Below are 19,750 nucleotides of genomic sequence, written 5' to 3'. Positions count from 1 at the left end.
CCAACAAGAAATAAGTCCGTTTATTCCTGTAGCATGAAAATCTGTGCTTTGGGATTTGACACACTCCTGGAAGGCATTTTCTGCATCCTCCTGGTTTTGGAAGCATTTTCCCCACAAAAGTTGTTGAGATGCTTGAAGAAGTGGTAGTCAGTTGGCAAGATGTCAGGTGAATGTGGCAGGTGAAGCAAAACTTTGTAGCCTAATTCATTCAACTTTTGAAGCATTGGTTGTGTGACGTGTGGTCAGGCATTGTCGTGGAGAAGAATTGGGCCCTTTCTGTTGCCCAATACTGGCTGCAGGTATTGCAGTTTTCAGTGCATTTCATTGACTTGTTGAGCATACTTCTCAGATGTGATGGTTTTGCCAGGATTCAGAAGGCTGTAGTGGATCAGACAGGCAGCAGACCACCAAACAGTGACCAAGACATTTTTTTGGTGTGAGTTTGGCTTTGGGAAGTGCTTTGGAGCTTCCAACCACGGTCATCACCAGTTGTTGTATAAAATCCGCTTTTCATGGCATGTCACAATCTAATTGAGAAATGTTTCGTTGTTGTTTCATATAAGAAGAGAAGACGACACTTCAAAATGATGATTTTTTTTTTATTTTCAGTCAGTCTGTGATCCATTTTAAGTTAGTTTTCATTAAGTGTGCAAGGCCTGTCCCTAGGTTTATTTTTTTCCTTGCAAATTTCCAGTTGTTGCAGCACCATTTGTTAAAATAATTATCTTTTCTCCATTGCATTGCCTTTGTTTTTTTTATGAAATATCACTTGATTATATACATGTGGATCCATTTCTGGACTCTATTCTGTTTAATTGATCTACTTATCTATCACTTTGCCAATGCCACGTTGTCTTGATTACTGTAGATTTATAGCAAGTCTTGAAGTCTTCAAACTTTGTTCTTCTTTAATATTGCATTGTCTTTCTGGATCAATTTATCTCTCAGTGTAAACTTTAGAATCTGTTTATTAATATTCACGAATTAATTTGCTATGATTTTAATTGGAACTGTGTGAAATATACAGGTCAAGTTTGGAAGAATTGACATCTTGACTATATTGATTCTTTCTGTCCATGAACATAGAATATCTCTCCATTTATTTAGTTCTTGTTTGATATATTTCATCAGAGTTTTGTAGCTCTCCATATATAAATCTCACACCTATTATGTTAGATTTATGCATCTAAGTTTTGTTATTTTGGGTGCTACTGTATGAATATATGGTATTATGATTTTTTAAATAAATAAAGTTTCTTTAATAGATGTTTACATTAATTTGCATTAGTATCTTTCTGCCAACTTTCTTTTTTTCTGCCTAGTCAGTGTTTTATAATTACTTTTTGTTTTTGTTTTCTCAGTCATTCTAAAGCACTAATTCCTCTTAAAGCTGCCAAATGTTGAAGGTCTTTATTGTACTTGACAAGCCAATCAGGTTTGCCTTTAGTAAAATAATGCAAAACTTTTATTCTTTATGAAGCATAGTCGGTGAAATTATCAAAATGGCAATAAACCTTTTTGTAATTTAGGATATTTAAATGTTTCTTTTAAAGAAATAACTTACTTACTCAAAGTCTTCTTAAGAGTGAAATAAAATTAATTAAAATTCATCCTCATAGTGTTCTCAACATGGCATTCACAGGTATCTGAGACTTTTCTGAAAACCAAGATTATAAACAGACAAACTTTTTGAAGCTCATTGTCACAAATAAGTAATGACCATTCTTAATTTTAAATAGGGTATGCTGATAAATTTTAAAATCAATACATTTTTATTGTGGTAAAAAAGAGTAACATGAAATCAACCATCTTTACAAATGTTTAAGTGCATCGTAGAATATTGTTAACTTATACAGCATGTTGTTCACAAGATATCTATAACTCTTTCATCTCACATGACTGAAACTTTATTTCCATTCAACAGCGACTTCTGATTTTCCACTCTCCCACTCACTGGCAACTACCATTTTAGCTCTGTTTCTATGGTTTTGACTAATTTAAATACCTTATATAGGTGGAATCATTCATTGCACATCTCCCTGCATAATGCCCTCAAGGTTGACTCACGTTGTAGGATAATAGAATTCTCTTCCTTTGTATGGTTGAATAACATTCCATTATTGTATATACAACTTTTTCATTTAAATAATAAATGTTACTGTGTATATTTGAGGTTTACAACATGATGCTATGGGATACATACAAATAGTAAAATTGTTACTATAATGAAACATAATTAACATGTTTATCATCTCTAATACTTAATTTTTGTGACAAGAGCAACTAAAACCCACTTATTTAACAAAAATCTCTGACAATACAGTGTTATCAACTTTATTCCTCATGTTGTGCATTAGATGTCTAGACTTGTTCATCCTATATATCTACTGTATTGTATACTTTGACCTGTATCTCCTCATTTCATTCCCTCCCTGCCTTCATCCACAGTAACCACTACTTCATTCTCTATCTCTGTGTATTTGAGCTATGTGTGTGTGTATGAGTATATGTATGTGTGTGTGTGTGTGTGTGTGTGTGTGTATGTATATTCCAAATATAAGTGAGATCAAGCAATATTTTTTCTTTCTGTGTCTGGCTTATTTTACTTAGCATAATGTCCTCCAGGTCTATCCATGTTGTGAAAAAATGGAAAGATCTCCTTTTTATGGCTGAATAATATCCCAGTGTGTGTGTGTGTGTGTGTGTGTGTGTGTGTGTGTGTTTGTGTGTGTATGCCACATTTTCTTTATCTGGTCACTGTCAAGAGGCATTTAAGTTGTTTCTATATCTTAGCTATTCTGAATAATGCTACACTAAACATGGAAGTGAAGATATTGTTAGAGGTGATTATTTCTTCTTTGGGTATATATATATATATATATATATATATATATATATATACTCAGAAGAGGCATTGCCAGGTCAAATGGTAGCTCTATTTTTATTATTTTTAGGAAGCTTCATACTGTTTTCAATGATTGTATCATTATAAATTCTCACCAACAGTACACTAAGGTTCTTTTTTCTCCACACCTTAATGAAAACTGGTTATCCCTTGTCTTTTTGATAATAGCCATCCTTATGGGTGTGAGGTAATATCTCATAGGAATTTTAATTTATATTGTACATATGATTTATGATGTTGACCACTTGTTCACATACCTGTTGGACATTTTTATATTTTCTTTAAAGAAATATTTGTTCAGGGTCTTTGCCCATTTTCAAATTGGATTATCTGCTTTTCCACTATTGAATTGTAAATGTTCTTTAAATTTTTGGACACTAACCCCCTATCAGATATGCAGTTTGCAATTATTTTTTTCTCAGCCCATTGGTTTCCTTTTCATTTTTTTTACTATTGCCTTTGCTGTGTAGAAGCTTCTCAGATTGATGTAGTCCCATTTATTTATTTGTGTTTTTGAAGCTTACACTTTTGGTGTGATTAAAAAAATCTTTGCCAAGACTGAAGTCAAAGAGCTTTTCCCCTATGTTCTCTTCTAGGAGTTTTATGATTTCAGATCTTACATTCAGATATTTTATCTATTTTAAATTTGTTTTTATATATGGTTTAAGATAAGCGTTCAATTTTATTCTTTTTCCCTGAAAATTCTGTTTTCCCACCACCATTTATTGAAGAGATGATTCATTCCTCATTGTGTCCTCTTGGTGCTTTTATTGAAAATTAGTTGACTATATATATTTAGACTTATTTATGGGCTATTTATTCTGTTCCATTTGTGTATGTTTCTGTTTTTATGCCATTCCCATGCAGTTTTGATTATTATGGCTTTATATTAGGTCATGAAATACGAAATGTCCAATTTCAAATCAAAAGCATAGTTTACTATATCTCAAACAAGAAGCAGTACAATTAATCAAAGTATGCACCTAAACTATCAACACAATTTTGCTATCTTAATCATAGCTTGTTTTTTTGCCAGCAATGAAACAGCCTGGAAAGTGAGCAGTGATGAAATCATCAAAGACATTTTCCACAGCTTGTTGAGAATTGAATATTTTTTCTTTGCAAGAAGTGATCCAAAGCCTGGAAGAGGTGGTAGTCAGTTGGTGCAAGGTCTGGTGAATATGGTGGATAACAGAGAGTTTCTAAGTCCAGCTGCTGTAGTTTGAGCAGCAGTGTTCGTGTGACATGTAGTCTAATGTTATCTTGCAAGAGGATTGACCTGTCTCTATTGAGCAATCTTGGCTGCACAGTTGTAAGCATCGTCATCATTTCATCCAGTTGCTTACAGTAGACATCCCCTGTTATGGACAGATCCAGTTTCATGAAGCTGTAGTAGATAATACCAGTGCTTCACCACCAAACAGACACCATTAGCTTTTTTTAATGAGTACTTGGTTTTGGACTGTGTTTTACCACTTTACCTTTGTGCAACCATTGTGCTGAATGCTTGCAATTGTCAAAAAGAATCCATTTTTCATCACACATAATAAATATGGTGTAAATGATTTGCCTTTATGTTTTGACAGCAATGAAAGGCAAGCTTCGAGACAATGTCTCTTGTGATGCTCATTTAATTCATGCAGAAACCATCTATCTAGCTTCTTTACCTTGCTGATTTATTTCAAATGGTCCAATATTGTTGGAATGGTAATAGCAAACCTTGCTGCTAATTCATGCTTAGGTTGAGATGGATTTGCTTCCACTACAGCTTTCAGCTCATTATCCACCTTGGTCTCAGGTCACCTATATGGCTTATTTTCAAGATTAAATTGACCACAACAGAACCTCTCAAACCAGTGTACTGTGTGTTCATTAGCCACAGCCTTCCCAAATGCTTGATTGATATTTCGAGCTATCTGTGCTGCATTATTCCCATGACAAAACTTACATTTGAAAATATCACAAATTTTTCACTTATGCATGGTTTCACAAATATTACTCTAAAAAAATTGAAATATAATTTCAGCTCAAAATGTACATTTGAAAGACAGGATTTACCTTCACAATAAAAATAAAACAAGAAGTGTCAAAGTGAAATGTCAGAGATATCAACTGTCAAACTTAGTATAATATATATAGTTAAGAAGGTATGACTCAGATAAACAATTTGAACAATTTGAGAAAATGGAACAATTTTGAAAAATGAAGAAAATGGAATAACTGTAAATTGGTATAGTAGGAGTGCTACAGAATTTTAAAGTAGTTGGTACCTATTATATTTTATAAAATATATTTTTCAGTACACACAAAAATTTTTACAATAAATAATAATCTAAATATAATACCAATTATATACCATGTATTACATTAGTTAACTGATGCATATTAAAAGATACATTGCCAATTTGAATGGGAATATGCACTTTGCTTTCCTTGTCCAATTATTTTTTACTTAGTGGGTATATCAGTTGTCATTTTATTCCTAATTATTTTAGGTCAGAACTCATTTTTAGAATTTGATATAATTCATGAAACTTATCTATTATATAAATATACAAAAACTTTATTTATAATTACCAGGGTAACACGAAATCTTAGAAGTTCCTTCAAATATTCCAGATAAAGAACCCATAGTCTATATAAAGTATATTTTCTCTGTTTATGCTATTCTTTAATAGCTCTTTTAGAAATCAAGATAAATTAGATATATAAAGTAAAAAATTATTAAAAAAAAAACCCAAAGGAATACCTGGGAAGCAGGTGTGGATGGGTGGAATGGTGGTAAACCTGATTTATATCAGCAACATTTAGTGATTACCATTAAATAAGTGTAATCAACTTGTTTTTGAGTCTGTTGGTATATGGAAAACAAGAAATGGGTATAGTTTATTACATATTTGGTTGAATAAAGACAGAAATTTCTGGAAGCAATATTTGTAAAATAATGCAATGAAAAGCGAGGAATTCCCTTTTAGAAGATCCTCTATAACTATTAATGACTTTGAGTAATTTTTTTTTTTTTTTTAAGACAGAGTCTCCGCTGGGCGCGGTGGCTCACGTCTGTAATCCTAGCACTCTGGGAGGCCGAGGCGGGTGGATCGCTCAAGGTCAGGAGTTCGAGACCAGCCTGAGCAAGAGCAAGACCTCATCTCTACTAAAAATAGAAAGAAATTATCTGGCCAACTAAAATATATATAGAAAAAAATAGCCAGGCATGGTGGCGCATGCCTGTAGTCCCAGCTACTCGGGAGGCTGAGGCAGGAGGATCGCTTAAGCCCAGGAGTTTGAGGTTGCTGTGAGCTAGGCTGACGCCATGGCACTCTAGCCTGGGCAACAAAGTGAGACTCTGTCTCAAAAAAAAAAAAAAAAAAAAGACAGAGTCTCAATTATTGCCTGGGCTAGAGTGCCCTGATGTCAGCCTAGCTCACAGCAACCTCAAACTCCTGGGCTCAAGCGATCCTCCTGCCTCAGCCTCCCGAGTAGCGGGTACTACAGGCATGCGCCACCATGCCTGGCTATTTTTTTCTATATATTTTTAGTTTTCCCGCTAATTTCTTTCTATTTTTTCAGTAGAGACAGGGTCTCAGCTCTTGCTCAGGCTGGTCTCAAACTCCTGAGCTCAAATGATCTGCCAGCCTCGGTCTCCCAGACTTTGAGTAACTTTGAGTGAGAAAATTGCTGTTCTGTCTGGAAGCAATAAAAAGACCTAATTCACCGGTTCTAAAACTTTTACAAACTTTCCCTTTTATAGGGACTGATTTTATTAGAGTCAGTTGGGGATCTTAAAATATAAATGAATGCTTCTCCCTAAGAGACTTTTTCATATTCAGATTAATTAAGAATAAAGTGTTACCCAGGAATCAGCATTAAAAGCAAAGCAAAACAAAACCTCCCAGATGACTCTGAGGTACGGGAAAGTTTGGCAAACACTGACCTAATTGACCTCCAGAGCCCTTTTTATTTTTCAAAAAAACCCACAGATTTTAATATATTCTTCTAACTTACTTTCTTGGTTTTAAGAATAACTCTATGGCTAGATCAAAAGACTTAGGACTTACAACAGATAGCATATAGGAAGAATTCTGACTTTCAGTTCTGACTGTATAATATAAATAATAATATTTTCTCAAGGTTCAAACTGAAGACCCAGTGTGAGATTCTCTTTTGGTTCTAATAAGGAAAAGGTATAGAAGGCTTATAAATATATGTCTACTTGTTCAGTGTACTCAAATACTTGAATAAATCTATATATACTGTGAAGCATTTTTGTAATTAATTACACTTTTCTTAAAGCTTCCGTTACAAGAACAATAAGCTTTTAAAATCCTTCAGTGAGACTTTTCTTTGGAATAAGCTGGATCTCAAGACAGGTAACTGGTTTTTAAAATCATAAATATTCTGAAGATAGTTTTTGAAACTTAGCAAAATTTATTTTTTCTGCTCATTTTCTCATATATCAATTATTTATTAAGTACTTTCTATTGCCCAGGTGCTACATATTTCTTTTAATTTATAGATATCATTTAATTTAATCTTTGCAACAACAATCCTATGAAGTAGACATTCTAAACCATATTTTGCTGATGAGCAAACAGAGGCTCATGGAATTTAAATAATTTGTCCAAGATTACTCATCCAGTGAGGGGCAGAGCATGGATTAAAAACCAGATTTATGTCAATTGAAACCCCATGCTTTTAACCAATAAAATATTTTGACTTCATAAAAAATCATAAGAGAAGCTAAATCAGTTTCACCTCTTCTGACTACATTGTACTTCTAATTTTATAAAAAATTCCAAATAAAAATATTAACTTCAAATATGATAAGTTTCTTGGAGCAACATTTTTTTGTTAGTTCAGAAATTAAATAGAGTAATGGAACCACAGAATTATAACAAAATTTCTCTTTTCCACTTGAATTTAACTTTTCAGATATATTAAAAATTATTAATGTTTCATCTGTATGCCTCTTTAGTATTTGATATTAAGCATTAATTGTTATAAAAGAATAAAAAGCAAAACCTAAGCAACATGGAATTTTCCCCTTACTTATTTGCATTAATGTGTTGTCTTGTGTTTTATTAACAATATATAAAGGGAGAATATTTCTTGTTGGGAAGTTAATCTTATACTTTACCTGTAGTGCTTCTATATAAACAAAATAATTCATAAGTCTAAGACAGTAAAAAGAAAACACATGCTAGAGTTTTGATGCCAAAAAGCAAGCAACTAGCATTTAGAGATTAGTAGTAAATGAAATGGGAAATAGAAGTAGAGCATTGCAGTTAGTGTACTGGGTAAAAGTTTGATTAATCACTTTGGATGACTTTCTTCAAGAATGGTGCTTCATTGAGCATCATTAAACTATAACCCCATGTTTCTTGATATTTTTACGTAGCAGAATGTTTTAAGAGATCCACATTAAATTCATCTTGTGGTGGGGAAAGGACTTGATCTATGTTTTCACCCAATTTTCCATTCCTAAAGCACAAAGAACTTTATGTGTCTGCTTGTTTACTTATTTATTTGATGAAGATTTATGATTTTAAGGTGTTTGAGTCTGGCTTTTTACATCCAATTTCATATAATCCTCACAATCTAATAAAGTAGATATTATTAGTACCTCCCATTTGGAAGAGGAACACTTTTGAGGCATTGAAAGTGTAGAAACTTATCTCAGATTCTTTTAGACTGAAAGAGGTAAACTTTGGACTCAATTCATCTCATTCCAAACCTCTTAACAAGTGGCCTAAAATGACTGATAACCTCACTGCCCAAAACATCGTTTGCCCATTGATATTTCTCACATCATACAGAAACTAAATATATTAGAAAAAAACTAGCCAATCTTATTTTGGTTGTAGTTTGGGTGCTTCTAAAGTGTAACGCTATTCCATCAGATGCACTGCCAAGAAAATCCCAATTTGTGTTGGCATTTTATTTTTTTCACTGGGAACTTCAGGAACCAAAAGTTGATCCAGGCTTTCCACAAGCTTCATGATAATGCTCTCATTTTCTCAGGTTGGTCTCAGTTATGAAGAGTGAGCTGAACAGGAACTACTCAGAGTTGACAGAGTTTATTCTGCTGGGATTCAGATCATCTCAAGAAGTACAGATTCTTTTATTTTTACTATTCTTGCTTCTCTATATGGTCATTGTGTTGGGAAATACCAGCATGTTAGTTGTCATTAAAATAGACTCCAGACTTCACACGCCTATGTATTTCTTTCTCAGAAATTTGTCCTGTTTAGATCTGTGCTACTCCACAGTCATTGCTCCCAAAACTCTAGCTACTTTCTTGTCTAAGGAAAAGAAAATTTCTTACAATGGCTGTGCAACACAATTCTTTTTCTTTGCTCTCTTTGTTGGGACTGAAGGTTTTCTTCTGGCTGTGATGGCATATGATCGCTTCTCAGCCATTTGCTCACCTTTCCTCTACAATGTACGTATGTCTCAGCAGGCTTGTGTTCGTTTGGTGATTGGATCATACATCTGTGGATGCATCAACTCCATGATACAAACAGGTTTCACCTTTAGTCTGCGCTTCTGTGGGGAGAACAGATTGGACCATTTTTTCTGTGATGTCCCAGCCCTGATCAAGATCTCATGTGTTGACACCTTTGTGAATGAGATTGTACTGTTTATTCTTTCTGCCCTCATCATCCTCACCACCACAACTGTCATTCTGGTATCCTATGCTTATATCCTCTCCACTGTCCTAAAGATCCCCTCAGTGCACAGCAGAAGTAAGACCTTTTCCACTTGCAGCTCTCACATCACTGTGGTGAGCTTATTCTATGGAACTGTGTTCTTCATGTATGCTCAACCTGGGGCCATCTCCTCACCAGAGAAAAGCAAGATTATAGCTGTGTTCTATACTCTTATCATCCCTATGTTAAATCCTCTGATTTATAGTCTAAGAAATAGAGAGGTGAAAAATGCTCTAAAAAGGATAATGATGAGAAAAACACCTTTAAATTGACCTCTAGCCATCTATAAAACTGTAAAAGCAACTAAAACCAATACTATCAATAATTTGTTATAGAATAGTTTCAAAGAAAGATATGTAAAAGTTTCAGAGGTTAATGTTTATTTTCATTTTTATTATCAATAAGTCTTTTTAAAAGTAAATTAACAATCAATATAGGTTTTTCATATTTCTACATAATTTTATAGTGTGATATCGAGGTATTATATAGGTTTGTTGTTATTGTTTCATGTGGCTTAGTTGTATTTAGAATTGTAGCTAAAATACAGTACTATCAATTTGGTACATTAGTATACCCATTAAATTTATTAACACAATATCTGTGTGTGTGTGTGTGTGTGTGTGTGTTTATGAACATCTATCTGTTTATCTATCTATTGGAAAGGGAAAATAGCGATAGACACTACTGAATGCTTTACCTTCTTTGTTTTATCCAGATCATAAGCAAGTTGGCCATTGTCCAATCTTTGCAAATGAGAATTAGAAGTGCTATGGCAATATAAATTACTGGCTTTGCCAAATAATTATACAAAGGAGTAGTGCCAAGTATTATACCAATAATGTTGTTAAATCATCCAGATATTAATGATTTTATCCATAAGCAAAATAAATAAATAAATGAATGTCACATAGTTGCTGTAAAACTACCTTGTCCTGAGAGTCTTAATAATAAATATTTGATAAATAATTAGTATTATTTATGCTTATTGATATAATTAGTTTCTATTTATGTTTGTGTGTCATTTCATTAGTTATGTATTGATTTGAAAATTCTTATTTTCCTCTAGATTTGAAAAATTATCGCCATGGATAAAATGTTTTCTTAAATATTAATAATTAAAATATTAATATCATAAACTAAAATAATCAAATCATAATATTTAATTAAAATTATATAATAAAATGTTATACCCTAAAAATCTTATAATAACTTAATCTTTTCTATGTCTATACTTTTTACTTTGAATCCTGAAAATTTTTTCTTATTTTTGTCCCTTAATTAAACTTGCCAAGGGGTTTGACTTTATACCACTAGAATTTTGAGTTCCATATCATTGTTTTCAAAGTATTTTATAATGTGATGTCTAGTTATTACAGAGTTTGTATTTTTCTTTTGTTTTGCTTAAGTGTATTCAAAACTGTAAACATCACAACTAAATTAATACATGCATTAAATTTATTAATATAATATCTGTATATAGATCTGTATATTGATGTAATTATTTTAATTTATTTTTCTAAGATCTTGTTCTATTAGCTTTCTTTTTCTGTATTCACATGTTGAATGCTTAGTTATTTTATTTTCAGTTTTTATTTTAATGAAATATGTATAAAACTTTTGCAGTATTTTGAATATAACTTATTTTTACTTTCATTATTTTATAAATAATTTTCTTTTAACTTTAATGTTTGCTTTCACTTATAAATTATTTAGATAAAGCTTATTATTTCAATATAGTTGATATATTAAGATAATATCTTTTCATTATTGATTTCTAGTTTTATTAACTTAAGTTCTGGGAATTTAAACTCAAAAAATCTTTTTGGGAGAATTTATGCTTACTTGCCAAGATATTACATTTTGTAAATATATCATGAATTCAAGCAAATATTTCCTATTCTCTTATATATTATAAAATCAAATCTTACAATGTATTAAATATAATAAAGGTTGATTACTTTGGGTGAGTTGTAGTTTTACCAGTTAGACACTGATGGTTTAATGTTAGGAAATGCAGTCACATTCACCATATTAACTGATTAAAAGATTTGAAAAGTTATTATTTCAAAAGCTATAGGAAGATCATTATGCCTTCCTGCTGAATTGATTCTTTTATCATTGTCACCAAGGATATAGAACTGACCAATACAATCAACCAACAGGATCTAGATGACATACACAGAACACCCAAAAACAGCAGAATATACTTTTTTTTTTCAAGCACCCATGGACATTTACCAAGATAGACCTTATCCTGAGCCATAAAACAAACCTCAAAAAAAAAAAAAAAGCTATCGGCAGAAACCTTGATAAATATTAACACTATCCAAAAATCTTAGTAACCTTAGAAAATAGCTAAACTTCATTACCTGATAAAACTTATGTATACAAACTGAATGAACATAAATTCTAAATGGGAAAATATTAGAAAAATTTTTTAATTGGGAAAAAGACAAAATATCCATTATCTTTTATGCAGGTCAGCATTCTGTCAGAAGTCTAGCCAGTGTAATATGAAAATAAAAATTAGAAATATACGGGATAAAATGTGGGATTAAACTGTCATTTATATGATCATTTAAAGAGTTTATAAAAATGTTGGATTAATGTACAAAAATCAATTGCATGTCTACATAATAGCAGTAAACAAGTAAAATATTTAATTTAAAAGATTATACCATTTACATGTGTAATCAGAGATTATCAACAATTTAGGAATAATTTAACAAAGATATATAAGACCTTGGTGGAAAATTATAAAATCATTTTAGTTATACAACAGAAAATATTGTTCAAGAATTACAAAGAGCATTAACCATGTAAGAAAAGATAGGTACATGCAAATGGAGTAGAATTAAGAATTATTTTGGCCATTGAAAGATGCTTTATAGAAAGCAAAAGTACAAAATATAAGCCAGAAGAATGTGTTGACAATGCGTACAACCAAGAAGATTATATACTAACTCCTACAAATCTATAATAATGGCACAACTAACCAATAGGAAATAGGAAAAATTGATTAACACACATTTCACAGAAGAGTACACAACAAAATTTATTGGGATGTTTTCTATAAGAGAAATGGAAATCAAGATTACAATAAAATTCCATTGAGCAGCCACTCAATTGGAAAGAAATGAAAACATCTGACCATACCAATGCTGGAGTATATATGGTCTATAGCATGCATTCTTAGCAGGGGCAATATTGCCTATAAAAGAGAAAAAACTACTTCTTATGTGTGGTAGAAAAATCTTATTCTCTTTGTGTATAATTTCTTAGGTATCATATCTTTTTTGTTTATACATAAAATAAAAATTATGTTTTTGACATGCATAGAATATATGAAGTTATACAGTATGTTTATGGTATTAAAATTATATGGTGATGACTAGAAAGTACGTACAAAAAAAGGCTCCTGGGGATGATAAGAAAAAACAAGATTGAATTTGAAGGTGGTCTACAGACTCTATTTTACCTTGCATTTATAAATAAATGAAAATAATCTTGGAATGAATTTGTCATTATCTCCTCTAGTAGGGCACTTATGTATCTTATTACCCAGCAATTCCTCTCCTGAGTAGACATCCAAGAGAAGATCTTGCTCATGTACTGGAGGAGGTATGTATAAGAATGTTATAAAAGCATAGTTAACAAAATAAAAATTCCAGAAATAAATCAAATGCTAATCAATAGGATTGTTGATTATGACAAACGGTATCTTTACACAATAGAATATTATGACACAAAATTATAGATACATTCACAATGAACATTAATCTAAGCAACAATATATTAAGGGGAAAAATAAGTCCCCAAAGATTACATATAGAACACCTTTTTCAAAAAATTGAAGTCTATGCTTTATTTAAATTTCATTAGTTTTTTTCCTTAACGTTCTTTTTCTGTCATAGGAACTTTTCCAGGATATCACATTACGTTATATTGTCATGATGACTTAGCCTCCATTGGACTATGACAGTTTCCCAGACTTACATTTATTTTTTATTTTTTTTCAGACTTACTTTATTTTTAATGACCTTGATAGTCCCCCCGCCCCCGCCCCCAGAACAACCTGGGTCTCATAATGTTGCCCAGATTAGATACAAACTCTTGGGCTCAAGCAGTCGTCCTGCGTACATCCTTGACAGTTCTGAGGAGTACTGGTCAGGTGTTGCAGAATGTCCCTCTGTTGGATTTTGTCTGATGTTTTTCTCATGGTTAGACTGTGGTTATGTAGTTTTGGAAAGAAGACCACTGAGATGAAGTGTCATTATCAACACATCATAGCAAGGATACATACTTTCAATATAATTTATCCTTAATGATGTTAACATTGATTAACTGGCTAAGTTTGTGTTTACCAGGTTTCTGTTCTACAGAATTACTTTTTTCCCTTTTCCATACTGTATTCTTTGGAAGCAAGTTACTACATACAGCTCGCACTTAGTGGGTGGGGAATTAAGCTCCATCTCTTGAGGGGAAAATGTATAAATAAATTATATGGAATTCTGTGTGTGATACCTCTAACTAAGGTAAACACAACTAAAATAAAAATAATTAGGAATGTAAACATATGCAAACTATATTAAATTATACCAGCTGAATTATCAACAAGAGAATCAGAATATTACCTTGGGTCAGAGAATACAGGTGTATGGGATGGAAGGGAACCATAGGGTTAGATACCAGTTATATTTAATGTCCATATGTAGTCCAAAGATGCTAACATAGCAGGAAACACAGATTATTATTAATTTCTTTCTGTACACTTGAAATGCAAATGTATTAAAACTATAATGTAGTATCATTCTGTATGTCCTTAATCATTTCCCCAGAATCCTACTTACTATATTATTAATATTGTTGCTTCTACTTTGTTGTTTACATTTCTTTTTCTCTTTAACATTCGTAACCATCTTTATTTTTAATGTGTGGTCAGTTTTTAATTTTTGTTCCCACCTGGCTTATGTTTGATATTTGCTTATATTGGGAATGAAGCAATAAAATTTTGATTTAATTTGTTTTCTTAATAACTATTGGTGTTAAACAAATGTATTTATTGTAAATTTATGTATTTGCTTTGATGATGTATATGTTCAAATCATTGTCAAATTTTATTATATTGTGTATTTTTTTTGTTGAGATTTTAAAATTATAAATTATGTACTTAAGTGATTTGCAAATATTTTATCTGCATATGTTGTCTTTTGATTATCTTAACCATGTATTTCAAAGGTTTTAATTTTAATAAAGTCAAATTTATCATTTGTTTCATTTATTGATAGTTCTACTGTGTTTTATCTAAGAAATCCTTGCCTAACTCAAGGTCACAAACATTTTCTCTTATATTTCCAAGGAATTTTCTAATTTTAGATTTTGCATTTATTTCTTTGATGCATGTTAGTTAATTTTTATTTGTAATTAAAGGTATGAATACATTTCTATTTTTTGCAAATGGATATTTGTTTCGGCACTATTTGTTGAAAAGATTATTTTTCTTCCAATGAATTGCTTTTGTGACCTTGCAGAAAATCTATAGTCCATATAGGTGTGGATATACTTCTGATCTCTGTCTTCCCTTGGTCTATTTGGGTATCTTGATGTCAAGTCCACATTGCCTTGATTACTGTAGCTTTATAGGTTACCTTAGAATCAGAAGCTTTGAGGCCTTCAACTTTGTTCTTTGCCAAGTTATTTTGACTATCCTAAGTCCTTTGTAAAATTCTATGTAAATTTCTATGTAAAATTTTAGGATAAACTTTTCAATTTCTATTAAGAAAAGGCTTTTTGGGATTTTGATTCAAATTGAGTTGAATCTCTAGATCAATTTGGGTATAACTGATCTCTTACCAATATTGAATCTTCCAGTTTATGGACATGGTGCTCTCCATTTATTTAGGTCCTCTTTAATTTTTCTAAGAAATCTTTTTTAGATTTTTGTTGTTGTCTTAGAGCAGTTTTAGGGTCATAGCAAATTGAGAGGAAAGTACAGTGATATCCCATATACCTCCTGCCTCCACACATGCATAGTCTTCCTCATTATCAACATCCCCAGAGTGGCAAATATGTTACAATTGATGAACCCACATTGGCACATTATTATCATCAAAACTACATAGTTTACATTATGGTTTATGCTTGATATTGTACATTCTATGGGTTTGGACAAAGGTTGTAGGGTTCCACAGTTCCCCTCACTTTCATTCTCTGTCCTGACTGAAAATCACAGAGTGTCATGACCAGTCTGTGACTCAGCCAGCTGTGGGTTTTTCTCAGGAGGCTTGAAGCAAAAACAGGACCTTGAACATTCCCAGCCACCAATAAAGGTATCAGGGTTGTTGCCCAAAACACTGAAAGAAACTGGCCCTAGACCTAAGCCAGATTCCTTAAACCCTCATAAAAACTCCATACTCTGGCATCCCTGCTGCAAACGTATTTAGGTAGAACTTTTTTCTCTTGCTGACCATTGTAGGGACTGATGCAGCACTCTGTAAGTTCCCCAAATAAATGTTTTGGACTGATCACCCTGGCTTTTAGTGCTTCTTTCTTTGGAACCCCAACCAGCCTCATCTCCAGACAGTCTGGGGCATTCATTTGTGGGAATTCCCTACTGTGTTTTGGGGGTGATTCCAGCTTCAGTTTCAGAAGGATGAAACAAGTGTAAAATGACATGTGTCTATCTTTATAGTATTATACAGAGTATTTTCACTGCCCTCAAATTTCTCTGTGCTCTACCTATTTATCCCTCCCACTTAGCCCCTAGCAACCACTGCTCTTTTTACCATCTCCACAGTTTTGCCTTTTCCAGAATGTCATATAGTTGGAATCATACAGTATGTAGTCTTTTTATTTTTATTTATTTATTTTATTTCATCATATTGCAGGGGTACAAACCTTTAGGTTACATGTATTGGATTTACCCCCACCCCAGTCAGAGCTTCAAGCGTGTCCATCCCCCAGATGATGTGCACTGCACCCATTAGATGTGAATATACCCATCCCCGCCTCTCCCCTCCCATCTGCCTGTCACCCAATGACTGTTACTACTGTATGTGCACTTAAGTGTTGATCAGTCAATACCAATTTGATGATGAGTATAGGAGGTGCTTGTTTCTCCATTCTTGTAATGCTTTACTTAGTAGAATGGGCTCCAGCTCTATCCAGGATAATACAAGAGATGCTAGATCACCATTGTTTTTGTGACTGAGTAGAACTCCATGGTATACATATACCACATTTTATTAATCCACTCATGTATTGATGGCCACTTGGATTGTTTCCACATCTTTGCAATTATGAATTGTGCTGCTATAAACATTCTAGTGTAGATGTCTTTTTTATAGATTGTCTTTTTTTCCTTTGGATAGATGTCCAGTAATGAGATTACTGGATCAAATGGTAGTTCTACTTGTAGTTCTTTGAGGTATCTCCATATTACTTTCCACAGAGGTTGTACTAGTTTGCACTCCCACCAGCAGTGTATGAGTGTTCCTATCTCTCTGCATCCACGTCAACATTTAGAATTTATGAAGAAGACCCCAAAGGCAATCACAGCAACAACGAAAATAAATAAATGGGCCCTGATCAAATTAAAAAGCTTCTACACAGCCAAATAAACTGTCATGAGAGCAAACAGACAGCCTACAGAATGAGAGAAAATATTCACATGCTACATATCCAATAAAGGACTGATAACTAGAACCTATACAGAACTCAGGAAAATCAGCAAGAAAAAATCAAGCGACCCTATCAAAAAGTGGGTAAAGGACATGAACAGTAACTTTTCAAAAGAAGATAGACTAATGGCCAATAAGCATATGAAAAAATGCTCATCTCTAATCATCAGGGAAATGCAAATCAAAACCACAAAGAGATATCACTTAACTTCAGTGAGAATGGTCTTTATCAAAAAGTCCTAAAACAATATATTTAGTTTTTTTAAATTAGATTTTCACATACTGATATTCATTTAAGTTTCCTCCATGTCTTTTTATGGCCTGATAGCTCATTTCTTTTAGTGCTCAATAATATTCCATTGTCTAATGTACCATAGTTCTTCCACTCACCCATGGAAGGACATCTTTCTTTCTACTGGTTTTGGAAATTATGCATAAAGCTGTTATAAATATCTGTGTGCAGGTTTTTGTGTGGACATAAGTTTTCAACTTCATTGAGTAAATACCAAGGAGGGTGATTGCTGGATCATATGGTAAGAGCAAATTTAGTTTTGTAAGACACTGCCAAACTGTCGTCCAAAGTAGCTGTACCATTTTGCAATTCCACCAAAAGTGAATGATTATTCCTGTTGCTCCACATCCTCACCAACATATGGTATTATCAATGCTCTGGATTTTGACTATTCAAATAGATATGTAGTGGTACCTCATTGTGATTTTAATTTGCATTTTCCTGATGACATATGATCTGGAGCATCTTTTTATATGCTTAATTGCCATCTCTTTATCTTCTTTGGTGAAGTGTCTCTTAAGTTCTTTGCCCCATTTTTTAATTGAGTTATTTACTTCCTTATTGTTAAGTTTTAAGAGTTCCTTGTATATTTTGATAAGTCATTTATCATATATGACTTTGCAAATATTTTCTCCCAGCCTGTGGCTTGTTTTTTCATTCTACTACCTGTTTCTTTTGTACAGGGCTTACATATTGATCATATTTATCACTCAATAGTTAATATTTTGATGCTGTCAAATAGTGTATTTTTAGGAGAATACAGTTGTACTCAAACTCCTCCAGAACTGAAGCAGAAGTAATATATCCCAACTCATTATGAGGCCAACACTACGTTGATAGCATATGCACATCTCATGAACATAGATCCAAAAATTCTTAATAAAATTTTAGAAAATCAAATCCATAATACATAAAAATGATACATCAGTGTTACCATATTATATAAGTCAATATAATTCACGAGGCTATCCTCGATTCAAAATATGGAGAAGTAAATTATACCTTTTTGTAAGGAGGAGCTGGCAAATACCAAGGTGATATTTGTAATGAACAACAATATGGTATCCCTTTGTTGAAGGGTGTGGAGCAATACATTAGAAGGAACAGGATGATGAATGTAGAGCCACTGTACAACTGCACAATTCCTGCCCTTTTAACCTTAATTTATAGAAAGAGAAAGAAATTCATAGCTTATTTAGGTCATTATTTATTTTGTGATTTAATTTTCAAGAACCATGCTTACAAACATGCTATTTCTGTCTGGATTCTTCCTCCACATCTTGATGCTGGATAATTGATTCTCCCATACCACAGAAGACTTGAGATATATTTTCTAGGAAGTGTGAAAGTGTGAAACTGAGTTTCTAGACTTGGAGAAATAATGCACAGAAGATGAGTGGTTTCATACCAAAACCAAGCAATTAAATACCAGAATCTAAACATATGTAAGATGTTCCAGGACTCCTGTCTCATTTGTCTACCAGAATCTTGGCTGTCAGATTACTACCAGTCACACAGGAACTCATAGTAATAGTTCTAAAAGGAGAGATTGAAATATACTGAAGTTGAGAATTTGACTATAAATAATCTAGTGATACTACAAGAAATTCTCAAAGCAATAAAAAATCACATTATGTGAAGAGATGAAAATGTGCATTTTAGTCCATTTTTATTTAAATTTCAAAGTATTATCACAGCATTTTTTCATATGCTTATTGACCATTTGTCTATCTTCTTTTGGCAAGCTTCTGTTCATGTCTTTTGCCCACATTTTAGTGGGGTTGTTTGATTTTTTTTCCTTGCTGATTTGCTTGAGTTCTTTGTAGATTCTGATTATTAGTCCTTTGTTGGATGTATAACTTGCAAATATTTTCTCCCATTCTGTAGCTTGTCTATTTTCTCTGTTGATTATTTCCTTTGCTGTTCAGAAGCTTTTTAATGTAATCAAGTCCCATTTATTTATTTATGTTGTTGCTGTGATTGCCATTGTGGTCTTCTTCATAAATTCTTTGTCTAGGCCAATATCTAGAAGAGTTTTTCCAATATTTCTGCTAGAATTCTTATGGTTTCATGCCTTACATTTAAGTACTTTATCCATCTTGAATTAATTTTTGTGAATGGTGAGAGATATGGATCTTGTTTCATTCTTCTGCATGTGGCTATC

General features: G+C 32.5%; 1 protein-coding gene across 1 annotated transcript; it reads left to right on the top strand.

Annotated features, from left to right (window-relative positions):
- Positions 1–8,939: 8,939 nt before the first annotated feature.
- LOC123639693 (olfactory receptor 12-like) lies at positions 8,940–9,887 on the top strand. Its single transcript, XM_045553751.1, has one exon. The coding sequence runs from the start codon at positions 8,940–8,942 to the stop codon at positions 9,885–9,887; it is 948 nt and encodes a 315-aa protein (XP_045409707.1).
- The last annotated feature ends 9,863 nt before the right edge of the window (positions 9,888–19,750 follow it).

This window comes from Lemur catta, chromosome 6, assembly GCF_020740605.2.
Source record: "Lemur catta isolate mLemCat1 chromosome 6, mLemCat1.pri, whole genome shotgun sequence".
In the NCBI taxonomy this organism is placed as follows: Eukaryota; Metazoa; Chordata; class Mammalia; order Primates; family Lemuridae; genus Lemur; species Lemur catta.
The sequence above is the reverse complement of the archived record's forward strand: the minus strand, read 5'-3'. Positions and strand labels throughout refer to the sequence as shown.